The sequence below is a fragment of the Onychostruthus taczanowskii genome, unplaced genomic scaffold (assembly GCF_017590055.1).
Source record: "Onychostruthus taczanowskii isolate IOZ18803 unplaced genomic scaffold, ASM1759005v1 scaffold3, whole genome shotgun sequence".
Classification (NCBI taxonomy): domain Eukaryota; kingdom Metazoa; phylum Chordata; class Aves; order Passeriformes; family Passeridae; genus Onychostruthus; species Onychostruthus taczanowskii.
In genome coordinates this window covers 12,582,451-12,604,345 of record NW_024500349.1, presented here as the reverse complement: position 1 = coordinate 12,604,345, position 21,895 = coordinate 12,582,451, and the positions used below count along the sequence as shown (strand labels likewise).

Below are 21,895 nucleotides of genomic sequence, written 5' to 3'. Positions count from 1 at the left end.
TTTCAAACCCCCCCCCCCCCCCCCCCCAGCTTAATTCTTGATTACTCCTGAACTTCTCTGCAGTGTAGCAAGGCTGGAGCCAGCCATGCTCACCCCAGCCTGAGAAGGAGGGTGCCAAGTTCCTGCTCAGTGGCAAGGAACTGCTCCACACAAACATGGAAAAGTAGCAGATTAAGAGCTAGACACCTCCAAAGACTGAACATTCATCTGATGACTGGCAAAGAAATACCTCTTCCCTTACTGCTTCAAAAATAACTGAGTAAAAAACCATCACACGTAGCTTGTTCACAGTTCCCGTAATTTGGACACCAGTAGGATCCCAACTTCCCCCCTTAATTTACCATACCCTGTGTACCACCAGACTGTTTAGTGATGGTGCTGTTGTGATGTCTTACTAGTTCATAAGTTTTGGGGTTTTTTTTCCCATTCTGACCATTGGTAGAAATGTGCAGGTTTTCATTTCCTTCCCAGAGAGTGGCTGGTGTGTAGGGTTTCCTCCACTGGGCAGTTCCCACAGAGGGAAAGCTGATGGACAGCCTGCAGGCTCTGAAGCCCTCTGGGCAGTGCAGGTCTCTACTGCTCTGCCAATTTGTGATGTAATTCATGAGCCAGTGGATGAGGCATTAGGGGTTTTTTTTTGATAGAGAGTAGGGAAGAAGGGAGATTCTAGCTTTGTAAGGACTTGTGTTAGTGACAAATCTCTTGCTAATTACACACATAGCTGCTGAATTGCAATTAAGCATGTTTAACTCTTTGGCATCTGCAAAGGATCCACATAGGAGTTCTCACTTCACACATGAGGTCACGCAGTGATGTACGAGGCTGTGTTGGCAACTGATGTTGAAAGAAACTTTATTCTCTGGTAAGTCAGAAATGGCCCTAGACTAACAAGGGGTTAGTTAGAACCCCTAATATCTGGTGCTGCAGGGTACTGCTCTTCTCCCCACCCCTTTCCCTCCTCACATAAAAGCACAGTGGTGGCCTGGGGACCAGAAAGGGGTCATGGCATTGACAACCACAGCAGGTTTTCTCTGACTGAAACTTACTGATGAAAGAACTGTACTTCGTATTATAAACATTTTAACATTCCTTGTTCCCAACTGAGCTCTTCAAGTTACAATGTAAATCTGATTGTTGCATCTGTATTTTTTCTCTTCTATCCAGGAAAATGTTGCAAACATCTTCCTTCTTTTCTGAGCCCATCCAAAGCATTTAGACCATAAACAATCAAGAGTTTTCATAGCACTGCATTATGTTTAGTAACAGGAGGAATTTTTCCATTAAGTTTCAGGGGATGTTTCAAAATTGTGGTAAGAAAAATATCTGCCAGCTTCCTTCCTGTGTCTCAGAGTGCTGAAGTTTAATCAACTCAAAGCAGCCAGGAATTTGTTCCTGTCACTGTAAACTCTGGCTTGCACTGCAGAATGAATGAAGATGTGTAATACAGTGTCTTCATTAAAACATAACTAAATATCAATCACAGTATTATTAGCAAGGTATGATCTCTAATGAAAGCAAAATAACTTCAACAGCAACAAAGTTGATGATGTTTCCTGCTGTCACACAACTGTTTGAAAAAGTAAGACATAAATTTTTTGCAAAAATTTTGGCATCTGGGAGACTAGAAGTGCATTTTTCTTACATAGTAGTAGTAGCAGCATGAAAATAGGTAAAGAGGTAATACAGCATGTTTTAAGGAAATCATGAAGAATGTACCCAAAACCCTGAGACTGTAGCTCATTAAAATATACTGAAATACAATTTTTTTGACAGAGATGAGTAGAACATTTGTGAAATCTGACATTTTTGTCTTTTCTTTTGGCATATAAAGATATTTGCATTTTAGAAAAGAGCCCAGAGAAAAGAGACGGAGAGGGTGAAGGTAATTAAATTTTAATTTCAGTTTTAAAGATCTTTCTCTAATTAGCTTTAAAAGTCAGTGTCTAAGTAAATTGAGTTTCAGGGTGCAATCATAATTTTCTTCCTGGATCCTAGTATTCAAAAGTAAGAAAAAAGAATATTAGAGAAAGAGAAGGAAGATTGTTATTTTAAAGGCCTTTCAAGATAAGGATTTAACATTACCTCATTATTAAAATATAACTGTGGCAGGTTGTTTTTTTATTTCTGAATTTCAAAGTCATTGAGCAGTCATGTTTGGGGAAATGAGAAACTTAGGTTCTATTAAAAGAAACTGAAAATTATACCAGGAAAGTAAAGACTTTTCTTCTTTCTTCTGCTTTGTAACAAGATTTCTTTTTTTTGTGGCTTGCTTGTGTTCTTTTCTGTTATCCATTCTTCCAGTTTTGATCATAGGCATGCCAACATAATGTCCTATGTTTCTTAAAGGTGTGCTAGCATGCAGTGGGCTTCTGTTGGTGTGTTTTACCCAGCCAAGTGCATTTTTCTCTGCATTTATGTGATGGCTGGGGACACAACCTGCTGCATTCTTCTGCCATCTGCCAGACCACGCTGTGTTTTTAGTGCTGTGGCCCAGCCTCTGGTGTGGCCGCCTGCCAGAGCTCCAACTGCGTGGGGCAGTGGTGGGAGGAAAAGAGGCCAATGGTGACTTGTCATGCTTTAATGTGCAAATGATTATAAATGTGCCATTTTAAAACTAAAGATACAAGAAAACAGAGAATGTTTGATAACATTGAAAATATGTCTGCGAGAAGTACATAAGCTGTTGTTTGACGATGAATTGCTAGAAAAACAACTAAAACCAGTTGGTTTCTACATGAAGTAGTTATAAATATCTGGAATTGTGTGAAACAATGATTTTTTTTTCTCTGTAAGAGCTGTGGAAGTCTTGTTATTTAACCAAGAGTTCTGAATGTAGAAATTGTAATTTAGAAGTTGATCTTTTTACGCATAAACATATTTTCAAGTAGAGAAATGCTAATTATCTAAACTATGTCACCTTTCTTGTAATTCTGAAAGGGAAAGCCATGAATACAAAATACTTGGCATTTGCAGGTGAATGCTATGTAATTCATGTAGTATTTGCAAATGTTGAAGCATTTGATAGAAATTTAAGTGTCTTGAAATGTGACCATAAACCCTTCATGGATTAAAAATCAGCATAGAAATCTTAAATTTTGGAGGCAATCTTAGTCTAGAGATTGTTGTCCAATAGGATTTCATGAGGCTTCTTGTCACTTTTGGTTTTATTTAACATCTTTAAATCTGAGAGAATCAGTACTGTAAATAGTATGTTAATTAAATTTCTAGATGTTAATAGACTGGGAAAATAGAATAGCATGAATGAGGGAAAGATATATATAACCCAACAGTACTACACAACTGAATACAGTTTGATTCAGCCTGAATAAATAGAAGATAATGTATAAGAACATTGATCTAAACTGAACTTTAATTATTGAGACAGATGCTGAAGCAAGACTACAGAAGACGTTTCAGGATTGCTTTGGATGTTCTGGGTTGATACCATGACAATAAAATACCCAAATATGATTACTGCTGACTATGTATTAGCATCAAAGTTCAAAGATGACAGGGAGGATTTAAACAGCACTGAGGGTATTTCCTAAAAGAAATACACTATTCAGGGTGCCTTCTGAACAAGTTAAGACTGGAATAATATTTACAAAAGTGAACAGCAATAGTGACTTACAAGAGGCAAAGGTTATGTGCTGTGTAGCACTGTTTAGGGGAGATTGGAGAGGTCTGTGACATATGAAAAGAGAGTTTTTTAAGGGGAGGGGGGTAACTAGTGACAGGAGGATAGACTTGGGGAGAATAATACAAATAAACAAATTCTGGGCATTTTGACATTCAGAAATGCTGAATTTTTTTTTATTGGATTCCAGGAGGGAGAAAAATATTTCAGAAGTATGTTTCTGAAAGCACCTACAATGGGTAGTAACTTTGCAGTGCTCCTGTTTTGTATCCCTCCCAGCTCACATCTCTCCCATAGTGTGCCTGTTTTCTTCTGCAGGACAGATGGTGCTGTTTTTCCAGCAGTGGTTCTTCACCTCTTGAAATGGCTTAAGGGCTTTTTTTTCCCCTTTAATTTCTAATTCAAGATATCTACATTTGATTTGCTCTGTTTTGTTAATCTTGTAGAGAAGTCCTGGCTTATGTTAGCTGCTGCTAGGGTTTAATCGAGTCTGTAGATAAGTTCACAGTCAGCTGGGTTTTGCCTCCAACTATTTTTCTTCTATCCATAATCAGGTCTACAACAGCCTTGGTGGTCTTTGGAAGTTACCATCACCTTGTCTTTAGGTGTTTCCAAATATGAAAGTTGAACTGATATGGGGATTTGAGCTTTTGAATGTCATAGCAGGTGTTTGGCTCTTGCTGTGTCCAACTGAATGAAACAAGGAGATGAACTGAACCTACTGAAATTGGAACCAGAACTCCAGGAGCTGTGCTGGAGTCAACTCAAGGCTAATCTAAATATTTTTAAAGAGATATTTCAATTAAATACAGACAAACCCTTAACTTGTAGTTCCAAGTACTTCAAGCTGAAAGAAGCAGTTCTGCTTTCCTCAGCCCCAGGATGACCCTGATTTATCCTTTCTCTTGGGCTCCAGATGAGGATTTGAACGGAATGATGAGCTGGATGGGTGGTGGAGACAGCAAAGCTGTTCAATTGCTGTCTCCCATCCCCAGAGTGGTTTTTTGATGCTGACGTAGGATCTGTGTGTGTCTTGTGTATACAGTGCACCCTGATGTACATATGTATCTATGGGATCACTTTCAGGAACTCTGTCAAACCTGAGCAGCTTTTTGGTTAAAAGCTACTCTTTCCCACAGAGTTTTTTGGTTTCACTGATTTATCATTTTCCCAGAGATGTCTCCTAGAGTATGGAGAGGAAAAAAAAATCCTCTTCCGCTCTTTCATCTGTCATGAGCCTGATGGTCTGTGTGAGATGGCCAGAAATGACTCTGAGATGATTTTTTTCGTTTCTGTGCCTTAAATCCACTGCACACCAAATTGCACAAACTGCAGTGGCACTGGGGAGCTGAAACCTTCACAGAGTAAAATTATCTTGGCCATTCTATATAAATATAACTATGTATTTTTCTAGTCATGCCCTCCAAGCTGACATCCAGGAGGAAATTGGGATGGGAAGGTATCTATTAGCTCTGCTCTGGGGGACCACCATCCATTGTGCTGAGTGCCTGCATGCAGGGCGACATGCTCAGCTTTATGGATGAAATTTCCCAGATCCTCCAATACTTTTGCTCGTGAGCATATTTGAAAATCAGAGAAGGTGATGACCCTTTTAAAATAAAAATGGAATTGCTGGCAGGAAAGGAAGGTACAACTCTGCGTTCTTTACTTTTACAGATGGTTATAAAATGTATATTGGCTGTTTTTATAATTTATAGTGAAACTGCTGTTGCTTTTAATAAAATGAGACTTCCAGTCAGAATTTCATGATTATGAATGTGAGCATTTTGTTATACAGCTTGGATCTATCCTACAAATAACCATCTTCTAGCAGAATTCTGGCTATATACTTAACTTAATAGGATACTCTGTCAACATAATTCTTTCTGAAGTTGACTCTTGCTTGAATACTTCAAGTCCTTGAATGTGACTCAAGAGCTGCGTTAGTGTAACTTTCAGGATTTTTTATTTAATTTTTCTTTTTTCCTTAGACTTTTAAAACTTCCTGTAATTCATTATTAGATTTACCATTTCAAGTGCTTATTTAAAAGGCACCTTAGCTGCAGAAGCAAATCAATATTTACAGTGCATTAGTGCCACAGAGAATTTGAAGCCTTGTGATTAGAGTTCATTGCTGTTTTATCCACTCTTCAAAGAAACCACAGACTTCAAACAGTATCAGCCATCATCCTGGAATCAGTGACATTGCATCGGTCCCATGCGTACTTTATCTTGTGGTTTAATTATTAAGTTCTTTTCCTTTGATTTTCCTTTTAATATTTCAAAGTATATCCTCTTCAAATCTATACATTCTAGTCAAATTCTCTAAACTAGAGTATTGTAACTAACAATATATTGGTTAAAAAAATCTGTTCAATATATTCTTTTATGTTGTTGTTTTAATGGAGAGTAAACAGAATTGAAGAGAATGAAGGACATGATGTTTCAGCTTGTGGTTAACATAGTGTGAACAAGATTTACTTCTTAGATTAAGACCTATTGACCACTGGCAAGCAGCAAGTGTTAGAGCCAGCTCTGTGTGCCTGCCCCCTTCCGGTAATAAAAAAAAATAATGCCATATGTTTAAGTCTCTTGTTAACTTGGAAAATAGGCAGATGCAACAAACTCAATTTTTTTGTCTTCTATAAGTCACTTTATTGCAAAAAAGAAGTTTGCTTTGTAAAACAAATCACTTCTCCATACACATGGAACCATTTCCATAAGAAGAGACTAGAAGAGATCATTTGTATCTTCATATTGACAGAATACCCTTTTAAAAAAAGATTTGATGAAATGTTCAGTAAACATCTGAAAATATCTTAATAGCTAAACTTATTGAAATGAAACTAGTCATACTGAAGGTGGCTTATCTGTGAGTAGATTTTGTAGAGAAGCTTCTCATGTTAATGTTCTCTCCAGAGCATATTAATATTTGGGCATTCCATTGTATAATTGACTACCTGTGTTTTGAAGTCTGTACTCACCATTCTGCAAACTGTCAGGTTTTCACTACAAAGCAAAAGCCAACGCAGCAATAATGGCTTGCTCCTCTCCAGAAATGCTAGTTTGATTTCCTTTCTTTCTTTGTTGGCAGTTTGGCTTCTTTTCTTACACAAGTTCACCCAACTGAACTTTTGTTTTGTCAAACAATTTGAAGAAGAAGTGTAAAAATACAAGAACATTTTGCTATCACCGTGCTTATATATAGACATACAAGCATAAGGAGCAAGTGAAGTCATGTTTGAAAATTGTAATTCTCTGTTGTGGGGTGGGTAGTGAAGGCAAACATGATAATATGCACGGGCTGCTGCTTGAAACAAATATAGATTGGTATTTTTCTTAAGTGGCATTACATACCTCAGAGCTCCTTTTTGGCTCAGGCTGATCTAATAAAGGAGAAAGCGTGTTGGGGGCTGTGCCAGCAGCACAGCACCGCTGGGAAGGCGTCACTTCATCCGGTGCCGGGGCATTGGCTGGGGCTGCAGCTGAGCCACCTCTGCTCAGAGGTCTCCTGAGGTTTCATAGGGCACTGTGTGTGTGTTTGTCATCGAGGGGGAAAGGAGATGCTTTGCCTTCAGCTGCTTCAGGAAAGCTGAAGTAGTTGAAAACAAGGCAATCAAAGAAAGACCCTCTATTAGAGTCTATGAGTATGTACTGAGAGATCAAATTCTTAGTAGACTTAACTCTGCTCATCAATATTTCCTTCATAATTAGTAATCTTTCATGAAGTATTCCTTTAATTAATTCTAGTTCCATTATACACTTACATATATATCTATAAATAAGTGTGTACATATTTAGAAAATAAAGTGTTTTATTTGCTGGAAATTACCTTTTGTTATAAAAACTAAAAATAAAAAAAAAATTGAAAGCAAAGATGAATAGTACAACAGTTATGGAGGAAAAACATTAATTCTTTGTTATTCTTGTTTACCAGAATGAACATGAAATAGATTGACTGTTTTGGTGTTTGGTCATGTAACACTTGTTTATATCCCAGCAGCAGGAGTCCTTGTGGATTTAAAAAAACTCACAGGTTTTCATTGTGTGGCATGACTTACTGTATTTTTCAGTGTATTCATAATGTCCTGCAAAATAAGATTCTCTAATACTAAGTGTAGCATTAACATGAAGCTATTGTCGAGATTGAGACAAGTCATTTAACAAACAACTCCTGTCACTGTGTTTTCCTGTTGGTATTGCCAGACATGCACCCTCAGTTTCCTTGGGAACTGTTTCATTGAAGCATTAAAACCTAGTCCTGGTTTTTATTCTCAGCAGTTGCCCATTGTGCCTTTCCCACTGACTCAACTGCTTAGGTGCCATCGCTTTCACCTTTTTCCTTTGCACTTTGCATTCAGAGTTCTTAGTGCTGCAATAAAGAGAAATAAAACTGATAAATCACAGCCTCTCTGTTCTGATGCTGAGTGGGAGAGTACTAAGAGGTCACAAATTCAGGCAGTGAAACTTCTGTTTGGACAAGGAGAGGATAGATGTGTGGGTATTTGCTGTAGGATAATAAATGAAATTGGAAAAAATTAAGTTGTATTTCAAAAGAAACTAACTTTAATGTGCCATTAAAGTTTCCAGAATGGATGTGACCTCTACATATATTAAGAAAGCATATCTCTTTCCAATCAGTGTACCTTCCTGCTGCATCATTTTTTACTAATGAAATATTTTTCTCCTGTCAGTCATGTCAGCTGGAAGGTTGAGGGAATCAGGGTTAATCAGCACAGATCTTGCTTGAGCTGTCAGGAAGAGGCAATGGAAGAATGCAGAGTAGAAAACAGTCTCTTCCATAAGTTTTGAGAAGGAAATGCAGAGTATATTTTAGAAGGTCAGGAGGCTGCCTTGGCTGGCCTGCAGCTTCCTGGCAGCACGCTGTGCTAGCAGTGCCCAGGCTGCAGCCCTGGCAGTGGGATGGGGGACACGTCATCCAAGGCTACCCTTTGCTTTGCCACCAGGCTTTGCCTGCTTGCTCTTTAAAATGCCTATATGTCACCTTAACCTCCTGGTTGTTCAAGCTCATGTTGCATCTTTTTATTTTGCACGACACCCAACAGATAGCTTTGTACTTGGAAGGCCACTGAGCTGTGCTTGCTTCAAAGGGCTTGGTTTTCCCTTCCTTTTCTCCTTGTGCAGCCAAGCAGCAAGGCTGTGGTTTTGAGGGAACAGACCTTGTCCTTGAGGAGCTGTGCTGAGGTCAATAACTCCATACTCTGTGAAACCACATTTGGTCGCAGCCACCCTTCCAGAGCTTGAAAAAATATTTTTTCTTTGTCAGAAACATTTTAAATCTAGTCAATGTTTATTTACTGTCTCTTTTATTCTTTCAGATATGCCTCTCCATGTCCGACGCAGTAGTGACCCTGCACTCATTGGCCTCTCAACCTCTGTGAGTGACACAAATTTTCCTTCAGAAGAGCCTTCTCGGAAGAACCCTACCAGGTGGTCCACAACAGCGGGTTTCCTCAAACAGAATGCCCCTGGTGTGCCCAGTGCTCATGAAAGAAAGGTATATTTCTCTCCCACTTCAGTAAATAAATTACAAATGTGCATGAATTGTTTTCTGCTTCTCTCATCTGCTCCTGGTTTCAACTTGTGTTTTCTGACCTTGTCCACCAAACCCTGTCAGCAGCAGTGAAGAGTTTGGGTCACACGTGTCCTGCCCTTCCCAGACTCTCGGTGATAACCACAGCAGCGACTCTGAAAACTTGATTTTTCCCATTAGCTGTAGTTGAATCTATGATTACTCACTATTCTGCAAAGTTTTTATTTTTCAACTTTTTCTTAATGTTAGTAGGCCATGTCTGTAATAATTTTTACTCATCTCTGTAGAAGGCCTAATGTCAGTGAATAATCTTCATGCCCACAGCTGGTCTGGTTTGTCTTGCTAACCCAGCATTGCTAATTTGTACTTTTTGTACAAAAAGTAATTGTGGCTCTAGTGAAGTAATACAAAACACAAATGGCAAATGATTTCTCTCCATGATAGCAGTCTTAAACATAAAACAGTGAAATGTAGTATATTTTTTCCTTCATTTATTCAATATGATTTCAGTATCTCTCCATGAATTGCATTATTTGCTAGAGAAGTCAGTGAGAAGCACTCTTCTCAGTGCAATATTAAAAAAATTGGAAGAATCATGCCCTTTTGTACAGATCCCACATTGCCCATAATTGTGATGGAAACTTGCAGACAAACTCAAAAGGAAAAAATGTATATTTTCTAATAGAAATGAGTAATTTTAAAAGAATGTTGCAATTTTGGTTGCCATTCTGACTACACAAAGTCCTCTTGGAAAATATGCAGCTTATTATAGCTTTTATTTTTTTCCCCTCATTCCTGTTAACTCTGTGTAGTATAAATGCAAACTAAGTATCAGCAGTCAGGACTCACACACCCCAAATAAAGAAGTCTTTATACACTGCTAATGAAGCAAACTATTTCAGTGGGCCTTTGGTCATTTCAAAAGAATCTGTAAAATCTCAGTGCTCATAGGCATTGAGGTCCCTCTTCATGCAGAGGTGCCAGTTTAACTTGGTATCATTAAATTTCTGTTTGATCAGGATTTCAGGCAGGTAATAGTATGTTTTCCATCACTTGCACTGGTGTGGCTCAGAACTGTGTGCCTGTTTGTAAATATGTGTTTTATACTACTGTGATTCATAGAAGAAAAATGATAATCTAATCCATTTGAAGTATTAACATTTTCTGTTCATTTTTTCTGAAATGATAATGAGACGACACTTCGTTACTCCACAAGCACAGATATGAAGGGCTATGCACAGCATAATCAGATTTCTTTGAGTGTCTGAAGTTAGCAGAAATTGGAGAGAATTGAACAGCAGCTAATCTTTCACACTAGTCTCATCATTAGTTGTTCAGCATGTATTTACTCTTGATTTTTATGAAAATATTTCATGTCTATTGGAGCACGGTGACCAAATTGGAAAGGAATGCACATGATCTCATGTAGGGATGGGAAGGCAGGCACCAGAGAACATTAAATCAAGAAGATTGGAAGGAACTGAAGTTACATTAGTTAGTGCAATAGATGCTGATAAATTGTTTTATAGTTTTTGAACACTGTGTATATTGATCATTTGAATAGAACAGATCACTATTTTTAATAGGTAAATTGCAGTAAACACATGGAATTAAATAATTGCTTATGTGATGTGTATTATGAATTAATCCTGAGTTCATTTATGCTAGACTGATTTTTTTCTGTTTTCAGTCTTGATTTCTTCATGTGAGTCAAGATTTTGTAGCCAATCCTATTTCTATTAGGAACAAGTGTTAAGAACTCTCATTTCCTTTCACAGTATTAGCAACAATTTCATTTGTATTATTCTTCTAAATGGTGGCATTTTTGAAGTCCCTGTCACCAATCCCTTACCAAAGTACTGACAATGAATTTTTACAAATGTATTTGTGTTATTTGAGCTATAACAAGTCCTCTTTTCTTACATTAGGTTGTTTTCTTGAGCTACTCGGATAACAAAGAGATGGCTGTGCTTTGTTCCAGACTGTTTCATTGATTATAGACGACACAGACATTTTGAGAAAAGCAATGAGAACAGTCTTAATTTTCTGCTCAGTGCATTGAGCCTGAGCACCCATATATCTTTTGTGAGTGGTTGGCACTATGTAATGTTTTCACTGCAGTTCTCTTTCTTGACAGCACAAGAACATATGTTCTTGGGCTGAGATTTGCAGCACAGTTGTAGATTAGCAACTTTGCCCCAGCAGTATCTTGCAGAAACATGAAAAGGGTTTCTGGGAGAGTTGCCAAAAGCTTCATCCACCTACTGACTCCAAGAAGTGACATTACTTTCAGCCCGTCACCTCTAAAGAGAAATAATTGACAGGTAGAAACCCTGTCCAATTTTTGGAGGAATTAGCACAAGGGAAGCTGCATGTGTTTGGCAGAAGGGATTTATTTCTCAGGGACAAATGAGAGAGGACATCTTATTGGTGTTTGTTTCACTTTGGGTATGAAGAATTTGGAATGGCAGGAAAATGGGCAGATGCCCAAACTGAGATGAAATGAAGGGGTGAGAGTGCTGCCATGCACAGAAGCCTGTGAGGAGCCAGGACATATGCCAGTAGTTCTGGGCAAACAGAAAGGGAAAAGGGTGCTGGGGAAGAGTAAAAATATGGGCTGGTTGAAGGATCCTGCTATTGTAACTGTAGTGCTGCCTGTAGTTACTGGGATAAATGAAATGAGACACCAGATCTCCTGTGTCCCTAAGAAGAGAATGACCAGGGAGAAACAAGAGTATGCTTTGGAAGGGCCTGAGTTGGTCCTGCAAAGATTTGGATGGGTGTTGAACTTGAGATGCATTTCTGTTATATTAAGTAGGATGATGTGATATGAAATCCTTGCCCTAAACTGAGCATACGTTCTCATCCATTTTTCAAATAATCTCGTAAAGAAACATCTTTTTATTATCAGGATATCATAATACATTCTGTATCCTTAGAACTGGAATCCCACGTAATTTCTACTTTCTGTGTTTTTCACCTGTAAGAGAAACTGGCAACCAAGTGTTTTTTTGTTCCAAGGTACTAATTTATTTGCACAATTATTGATTATTTACAAGCTGTTGTAGTGCTGTTAACTGTACTTAGCTAGGTAATTCCTGACCTAATCCTTCCCATGAATGGTTTCAACCTAATTAATAGGTCTTCTGATCTGTGAAATAGTCACAAAATTGGCTCCTGATCACCTCTAGTTGGTAAATTTCCTTCTTGGGATTAATTTTTTTGAAATTGAATGTTAAAACCATTTTTAGATACTTTTGTGTGTGCGAGAGACATGTCTGTATTAGCTAGTGACTCATAACTTGACTTAATCCTGTCTCTTGCTTCCTTGAGCCATTCTAATGAAAAAAGAAGAAATCAGTAAGTAGAAATCTGTTCTCAGAGGCCTGGAGTAATACCTGATTTGCAAGGTGTAATTTTGTTTGAATTGAATTGAACTGTACAGGTGAAGAGATTGTACAAAGCTGACGCATATCATACGTGCTTTTTTCCATTGCAGTACAATCCTTTTTGATATTGTTGTTTTCTGAATATCTGTTGATTTGAATCACATTCTTAATAACTCAGTACCAAAACCTGTTGGCTCAATGAGCTGTCCTTAATAGATGTGAGCTGCATTAATGGAAATCATGTTTCTTTCCCCTTAGATATTGTGTTACAGTATTGGAAGAGTATGAATGCAACAACCAGTTATGTTGCATCTTACAACAACTGTGAATTAATTATCCCATATATTTTCAGTGTGGTTTTTTAAATTTGCAATTTCATTTGTGGTGAGGAACAGCTTATCATTGCAAATTAGTTACCTGCCTTGATCCTGCTTCTCTGAAAGACTGAAGCCTTATCTAGTTAACCTGCCTTGCTTAATGTAGGGATACACTGTGGATAACAGGCTTATGACAAATTTCCCACTGTGACTTTTCTGTGATTTTGATTCATATATTGCCCTGTCAGAGATAACAACATTGGTACAGCAGAAAGAATTGAAAATGTAGGTTAAAAAGCAGAGCTCAAGGGGGAGAAAAATGTTTGTGCGTGGGCTTCTGTGCCTCTGGCTGTTGGGTTCACCCACCTGCAGCAAAGCAAATGGCACTCAAAGTGCTCTGTGGGATGGATCAGCAAAGCAAGCACATAACTCAGTGTACTTGGTGCATCATTTTGTAATTGCTTTTTTCCTTTGCTTTTTGTCTTTGCTGTTTAGTCAACAGCCAAATTTTTTGCTTATTTGTTGTTAAATGGGTTTGCCCATATATATATTTTGAGGTGGAATATCACTGTGCCTTGTAGGAATAATAATTCTTTCTAGGATATGCTTTCTTCCTACTTGGAAAGCTAATTTTTTTGGGCTCTATAAACTGCAGAGAAATAATTTGAAACTTCACGTGAGTGCTCCAAGTCTCATCTAGCATCAGTGACCTTACCTGCAAAACAGATTGTGTTTCCCACATCTCCTATTGCAGGTAGTTTTGCTGTTCCTGTGGGTTGAGACTGTGGGTTTGTGATGAGTACAAATTTTCAGATTGCCGGGTTGCAGGGTTTTATATTTATGTGAAAGATGCAATCCTTTCTAATCCTCTTTGTAAACAGAATGAAAAAAAATTCTCCAATGAAACGTTTAGATAAAAGAAAAGCATGCGTACTTATTTTGAAAAGCTTCAACAACAATGGTATTTCAGTTTCAAAATCAAATTTAAAGTGAAAATTAGTTTAATTTACCTTGAAGTCCTTTTGAACACAACTTAGTGACAATTGTTTTGTCACTGTCACCAAAGACATGGTATTTCACTAGAAATTAAGTATAATTCAGAGGATTGAAGGGCTCAGTATTAAAATTGTGTGTTGGTATCATTTTGTAGTCAGGAAGTCTAAATGGCAGAGTGTAAATCTATTAGATTAACTGGGGAAGGCTGTGGACTAAAAGACTGGGCATCATTCTGGGAGCCTGAGACCAAATAGTTGCTGGTGTTTCTTGGGAGCCTTAGTCTCTGGTTTTGACTGCTTCATAGGAGAGGTACTGTGTGTACCTGGTGAGCAGTATTGATGAAGTGCTGTAATTCTACTAAGGAGAAGTTCAGAATATCTGCAAAGAGCCTGGCATCTCTGTCATGAGAGGCTTTAAATCCCTACATGATAAATACATCTTCCTACTTCTAACCTAAAAATGCAATGTTTTAAACAGAAGTTTTGAGGTATTCAATAGCCATGAATATTTCTTCATCCAGGTATATTTGAGCAGGGCTTTTTTTTTTTTTTGCTTTTCAATGGGATGGTCATGAGTTTTGTAATTTCAGATGTGGTTTTGCAGAGACTGAGAGGAAGAGAGAATGAGCATGGGTCATCCACAGGTGGTGAAATAAAGTGTTTTAATATGTAAAATGTTACAGGAGATACATTTATGGAAAGTCAAGAAAACAGAAGTTACATGCATCAGTTTTCCTCCTTTGTGATAATAACTTGTTGCTGGCAGCTTGTTACATGGTGATTAAATAGTTAAGAGGAATTGTACCCAAAGAGAGCGCAATATGAAATCACCACTTTATGTGTTGTTTTTGTCCTGGGTAGTGTGTAAAATTCATGACTTTCACAGAACAACAGTTCAGCTGAGGTTGGAAGGTACCTCTGGAGACTGTTGAGTTCAGCCTGCCTGGTCGAAGCAGGGGCAGCTAGGGCAGGCTACTCAGGTCTGGGTCCAGCCAGGTTTTGAGAATATACATCTCCAAGGATGGAGCCTGCACCACCTTTCTGAGCAACTTCTTCCAGTGTTCAATCATTCTCGGAATAAGAAAAGTTGTTTTCTTATGTTTTGATGGAATAATGTGTGTTTCTTCATGTGCCCTCTGCCTCAGGTGCTTTCATGAATACCATGAAGAATTGTCTGTCTTTAGTACAGTAGCTGGTGATATTTCAGTGCAATGAAAACTCTATGAAGGAGCTCAAAATTCCTGACTTTCAAAATGTGAAAACAAATACAATGTTTCTTATCATCACCAGCAGATTGGGAATAATAGACACAGAGTGGAAAATCCTTGCCTAGTGCACAGAGGTAACAGCCAGTGTGCATCAATTGATGCTATGCTGTTCCATTAGCTGAGCGCTGTGTACGTGGACAGGATTCAGCTGTTGGCATTCAAAAGTCAGTCATGACCACATGTTAAGCAGGCAAAAAGCCAACAACAAAACAAATAAATCCAAAGCGAAGGTGTAATTTTCTCTATCTCCTTTGTTGTTTTATCTTCTTTTGCTCCAAGTCATCCATTTGTAGATGCCCATCTGTCAAATCTCCTCTCTGCCCCTCTAAAGATATCAGTGCAAGATCTGAGAGCTGCTGAAATTTTTCCACTTCTGCTCTCAGGCTGAGCAGGTCTGTTAAACACATTGCCTTTGTTTTGCATCAGTAATGTAGGAAGGATGTGTATTTGTGTCCCAGTGCTGTGCCATGCCATGTCTCACTCCAGGTGATGGGTGAGCAGTGTCTGGGTGAGCAATGCCTGCTCCATAGCTGAGGGGACTCGGTGCTGCATCATGAGCTGGGGGTGCAAGGAGGGTGAGGGTGAGCGAGTCTCTTACTCGTGATACAGGAGTGGTGCAATGTGCACAGGTTGTTTGTCTTTCCACTTCAGTAAATGCGGTGTACAGCACCTCTCTGAGAGCCACTGAAAGCTATACTGAAAATTGAAAGCTCTCAAGTATGTGGTATAGGATAGTTGGAGACTTTTCCACTGCCATTTTTCTAAGTGAGGGTGCACTTTGTAAATTCCCATTTGTTTAAGTATTTGTCTCTATTGGTTTTAATTTTTTACGTTTTTGCAGCTCTACCTTGGTTTGAGGGTGAAAGACTGGTCCTGAAAGTGTAGGTTGATAAAAGATTGAGTAAGTTAAAAAAACCCCCAACAGTTAGATGTTCAGGTTTAGTGGATTTTTTTTTTTCATTTCCAAAGGTTAGAAGCACATATATTTTCCTTGGTAATTGCTGGATCTGTGTTTTGACCTGCTTTTATCTATTTAGTTGCAACCTACTACCATGCAACCATATACACTTGTCATTCAAGAGCTTTTGCAGATTAAAATATTTGTCTGTCTTGCTTTCTGGTTATTAAGGTTATGTATTGGTGCAAAACATGTTTGGATTTTGGCTGAATGTGTAGCTAGCAAGAAAAAGAAGTTTAAAGTACAATTCAGGTTGCAGGCTATGCTTGCCAACAGTGTTCATGAACAGACATGAATCTGCAAGTTTTAAACAGTGAATATTTCATCATTTTTTCCTCAATTTGTTGCATTTTAAATTTCACTTATCTCATCTAGCAATGAATAAAGACAAGACAACCAAGCAGAATCAGAATAAAATTCACTCATATGTGGAACTAATCAGTGCAAAGGAATAGTAAGGTTGGGGAGGAGATGTTAAGCTCTGGCTAGTGGGGAAAATCAGCTCCAGCAAATACAGGAATTTGTAGTCACCTTTTGCACTTCTGTTATGACTGATGCTGAGGCTGAAACAGAGGTCACTTAGCCTGGTTTTCTTTCACAGCCTGATGGGATGATCATTGTGTGCTACCATCCAGTTTTGTTGTCTCTTTACAAATGAGCTCTTCAGCTCTTGTGTGCTAAAGAGCACTGCCTGCTGAGCATGTGTAGTAAATGAAACGTGGACAAAAGCTAAAACAATAAGATGAAGAAAGATGGGAAGCTGTTCAGTGTGAGGAAGCCCAGTGAGACTACAAGGAGCCTAGGGTGTGTGTGCTGCTGTAAACTCAGATAAAAGAGAAACACTGCTGCAAGCCTGGTTCCTCTCTGGGCCCTCCTCCACAGACCCTGGGAGGAATTCTGGCTGAGGTGTGACATGAATTGGCAAGTTGGATAGGTGATGGATGCTTTGCTGGGAGCCCAGTGGGGCTCATGGTCCATATCATTCCATATGGAGGAGGCAGTGGTGTGTGGGTGCCGCTGGGGAAGGGGTACCACGGGTTTGGGACATTGCCTTCGTGCTTCTGACCTTAAAATACCTGCACCTCTCCATGCTGGCCAATGTAATGAAGAAAGGGGAAAACCAGTTCCATTAGCTGGAGAAGACAGACTGGCTACCTCATATCCCAGCCTCCTTCCTTCCTCTCAGAACATCAGTTGCAAGTTTCTAAACATACAGACAGCCAATTGAGCGTTTCAGTGGTATGGCCAACTCAAAGCATCTACTCGGCATTTAAAAGGCTGCTGCTGGTGGTTTATAAGATATTCTTCATTTCAAGATCTAAATATAAGGTCTTTGTGAAGTTTCCTATATCCCCTTGTTTCCTGTTTCTCTTAGCTTCTCAGATATATTTAATATTGGCATTCTATTTGTTAAATCCTATTTTCAGAGGTTGCTTTGAAATTAATTAATTAGCAGCTTTTTTTTCCTTCTTTAATTTCTTGGCTCTCCCAAGGAATCAAATACATCACATTAACACTCAAAATAAACAAACAACTTTACAAATTATATTTTCTCTAAATCCAAATTGGCCTAAAATGTATAAATCTGGATACAAAAGCAAATATCTGGTGAACATGTCATGACTGTGTATAGTTATATTATTGCATTTAAACAGATACCCATATAGATTCATGTACAGGTGGATATACATAAGAACTTTTTAGATGCCTTTAAAGTGGCACAGGAAAAGAGAATATTCACTTGAATGAAAAACAATAGAGGGGGAAATGGTTTTCTAAGTATAATGTGTAGAGGAATCAGAACTGTAGCTTCATGACACTTTAACTTAACCGGTTCATTTATTTTTCTCTAAAATGGAGCCGTGGAAAGCCATGTCTTTTTAGTTACAGTTTCTGAATTATAATTATTGAATATAAACTGCTGTATGTTATTTGAGTTGTTTTGCATTATCCCTTGTGGGGGTTTATTAGGAGATGTATAAGTAGAGTGAAAGGAGGAAGCATCTTCTTTCCTGTCCCTCCATCTAAAAAGTAACACTGTTTGGAAACTTCTGGCTTTGCATGTGAATGTGCAGAGATCATGACATTGTTAATTTTTCTGTCATAAATAAGAGAGATCAACAGAATGTTTTGGATGGGCAGTATTGTGTTTTTTTAATTTACTCTTAATTTAGCCCATGTTCTTTGACACTGAATGTTTACATATAATACCGCTTGCACAGAGAACTGTCTGATTATCATAGCCCATAGTTACTGATTTTTTTTAAGGTCAGGCCTTGCTTATCAGTCAAAGGGTAACATGGAATATATAAATTGGAGTAACAAACTCTGGAAATTTCTGAACGTAAGGTGATAGAACTTAAACAGAACACTGGCTTTTCAATTTTTTTTTCCTTGCTGGCATCTAATGAGCTCTTCTAGAAGCATAATACATTAATACCTTCCATGGAGCTATGCAGAGGGTAATTTCTGAGAAAAGACCTTCTGAAAATATCCAAATAAATATGAAGTGATCATTCTTTTCATCTATTTTCACTGTAGATAGGGCATGCATGTTCTTTATTAGACTATTATATTTGTATCTTCTGCAAATCAGTTTTTACCAGTTGGAAATGACCCATGTTCCGGGTCAGAGCTGATAGAAGGGATGAAGCTGTGATAATTGTTTAATGTAGGAGTCCTCTTTTACTTTACTCCTTGGAGAGTGGCCTCAGATCAAAGGTTTCTGATACTGGGTGACTGTAACTCATTCCTTCTTCTCTGCTCTAAATGGCTGGGCTGTCTCTGCATTATTGCAGCTTCTGGGGTCATCTTCTTCAGTACACATCAGGAAAAGAGTAACCTTGGAAAACTGAACCCACTGGGAATAAAAGGAGGCTCACCCAAGCAGTAGTGTGTTTCCTGAGATACATGGATAGTTATAGGAAGTGACTGGTACAATTAGTTTGGAGGTAAATTACTGACATTTGGGAAAAATTGTTGTTACAAGATGCTATGTTAATAGAGAGAACAGTTCCAAATCTGACATCTGTGTATGCAGGGTTTTTATTTTTAATGGAATTTCTCTTCATGCAATGCATCTTTTGGATTAATTAATTTTATATATATAATGTATGTTCCATGTAAAATAGACATTACTTGTGCAGCCTTCTTCTTTGGTTTTGGATTTTGTTTTAGAAATGGGGATCCAATTTGGTCTTATTCCATATTTGTCTAAAATCCAGTTAAAAAGAAGCCGTGAAACCTCATCCAAATAAAAAACTCCAGGAATCTATTTGCTAGACCATCAGACAGCATTGAAAATGGAACTATGCATATATTATTTCATTTATAAACAGATGTTTTCATCAGAGTGAGTTAGTTACATAAACTGTGTGCATGTTTCAGTAATTAATTACAGCATTTAGCATCCTGTCTGAGAGTGACACCAAATTGTTCAGGGTCTAACATGGTCATAGTGGAGCATTAAAAGAAAGAACAACAACTTTATAACCTGTATAGTGATTCAACAACAATAATTACCCTTGTAGACATGAATTTGCCCATAGTCTTTCAGGTGGAATTACAACCTCAAAAGACTAAAGAAGATCTTTTTGTTCATCTCTCATCACAAATCCTATCTCAGTCTGAGGCACCACAAGGAACTAGAGCCAAACAAACAAGCAGCCTTTTCCAAAGTGCATAGGATACAAGGAAAAAGACTGGATAGCAAAAATTTATCAGTGCCCAAAATGATCTCTCTTAATTACTGTCCTAAAGGACACATGGGACACATTTCTACTGCTGTAGAAATAATTTAAGTGAAAACTTGGTTTGCATCTTTGAATTGTCTTTCATAGAATTACATTGAAGATGTCTTCAGTGTATTTTACCCCTGTTGTAATGCTGTCTAGTGTACTTTTGTTTTAAATAAGCAACTAAAATTTGCCACACTTCAGCCATTCAGGAGGTAAAACAAAGGAAAAACCCAGTTTCTTCACTATTTGGAAAGTACCAAATGATTTAGCAGACATGGAAGTGTCACCACACTGGGTGGAGAACGTTCTGGTTGCGTTGTGATGCTGGGAGTTTGCAGGGGTACAACTGCGAGTTGAAGTCATAAGTGAGTTCATGCAATGACAGCTAGTAATTGAAGTACACAGACCATTCTAATGCATAATTTTGTCTATAAGCTAGAGTCTTTGATGAGACTCTTGTTACATATTGCAAATCATCTGAAATTAAAAGTATAGCAAAATTGCTACATTTTTCCTGTCCCCTTTCACCCAGTCCTCCAGCAAAACCCCACAGGGACACCATGCTGAACTAAATCTTAAAGTGTTAGATTATGTGTCCTCATTAAAATTACTCCAAAATGCTGCAGTTAAGTGTAGTGGTGGTATTATGACTTGGCAGTTTTAGTATTATATTGATCAATTTCCATTTCAAACATGATAAAGCTGACACGGCCCATGGTCCCCAAAGATGTTTGGGAAAGAAACTTCTTTTTAATAAATTAGGGCATTTAATTGTAACTGATGATGCATGTCAGCCCTGGTCCCAGGAGGGCTTACAGCTGCATTTCCAGAAGAAATGGGAATTCCCTGGGTGACCCTGATGGCTTCTGTACCATGAAATTTTCTCCTTTATGGTATTGTAGCTAAAAGTGACACACGCCTTTTTCAGCTGGATGTTAGGAGCATGTGTGCTAAAGTTAGATCAGGCTGAAGACAAATACAGCTTTCTGGATTAGCAATTGAATATTTTATAGAAAAACATCCCCAAACAATATATATTTTAAATAGCAGCATCACAGCTGGCTCAGTAAATCCCAGTGTCTAAGCTGCAGTGATGTTTTTCACCTGTACCTCTGTAGTTTGTCAGCACAGCTAACTTTGAATTAGCTCTGGCAGTAATGAAAACCCCTGCAAATATGGGGTTACAGGTAGCCAGGAGCACCTTAAGGCTGTGTGGTGTAGTGTCTGTGAGAAGGATGTTGTGTGGCAGTGCTGGGTGCTGATGCCTCTGCTCCTCCTCTGGCTTGGTGCTTGTCCCAGTGCTGCCACTCGTGGGGTGCAGGGAGAGCTGTTTGCCAGAAAGCAGTGACAAAGAAAGGAGTGGAGGGCTTGTCTGTGGCTGGTGGATCTTCTAATATTTTACTATTTGGCTAACAGCAGCATGACTGTGTGTGTGATTGCAGCACTGGTATTTTATTCCAATCTGATAATAGCGCTATTTTGAGCCTCTGAAGAAAGGTGAGAGGTGAAAGTGCTGGGAAACAAAAAAAGTTACAGAAACCACATCTCTCTACCATTCTGGCTTTTTTTTCTGCTGTCACAAAAAATTGCTGAGTGACTTGGATGTCTTCTGTGTAAAATGAGCTGATTTAAGTCTTAGCAGGAGAAAGGCAATCTTCTACAGAAGGGGTCTACAAGCAGAAATATTTTGGTAGGTGGGATAAATGTACTCTTCTGTCAGCACAGATAATACTAGGCGTAAAATCTTGGCAAAATTCTTGATATTAGTATAGATACACAAGACAGAGGCCTAATTTAACTCTCTTAGCTTAGGTAATTTCACTTACATTGAGTGCTGTGATACTTGAGACTTTTTACAGCACAAATTTCCAATATAAACTTTGTGCAATGTGACTGTTCATTGTGATTCTGAGACCTGGTGATTGAATAATTGAAGAACAACACATCCCTAGATGAGCATCTTTCCTTCTCTCTTGCTCTTGCTAAACACTTCTGTGCAGGCATAATGGATGCTGTGTGGAGAGAGGTCTTTTATAAATA

At 38.3% G+C, this 21,895-nt stretch overlaps 1 protein-coding gene across 15 annotated transcripts in view; it reads left to right on the top strand.

Annotated features, from left to right (window-relative positions):
* The window catches only part of PARD3 (par-3 family cell polarity regulator), a 442,615-nt gene that overhangs the window by 169,256 nt on the left and 251,464 nt on the right, over window positions 1-21,895 (top strand). For all 15 annotated transcript variants that reach the window (XR_005952971.1, XM_041408608.1, XM_041408607.1 and 12 more), the window contains exon 4: window positions 8,977-9,155. Coding sequence is in view for 14 of the 15 variants with exons in the window: in XM_041408608.1 (XP_041264542.1) it covers window positions 8,977-9,155 (179 nt within the window). In the remaining variant the exon portion in view is untranslated. The remainder of the gene's footprint in view (window positions 1-8,976; window positions 9,156-21,895) is intronic.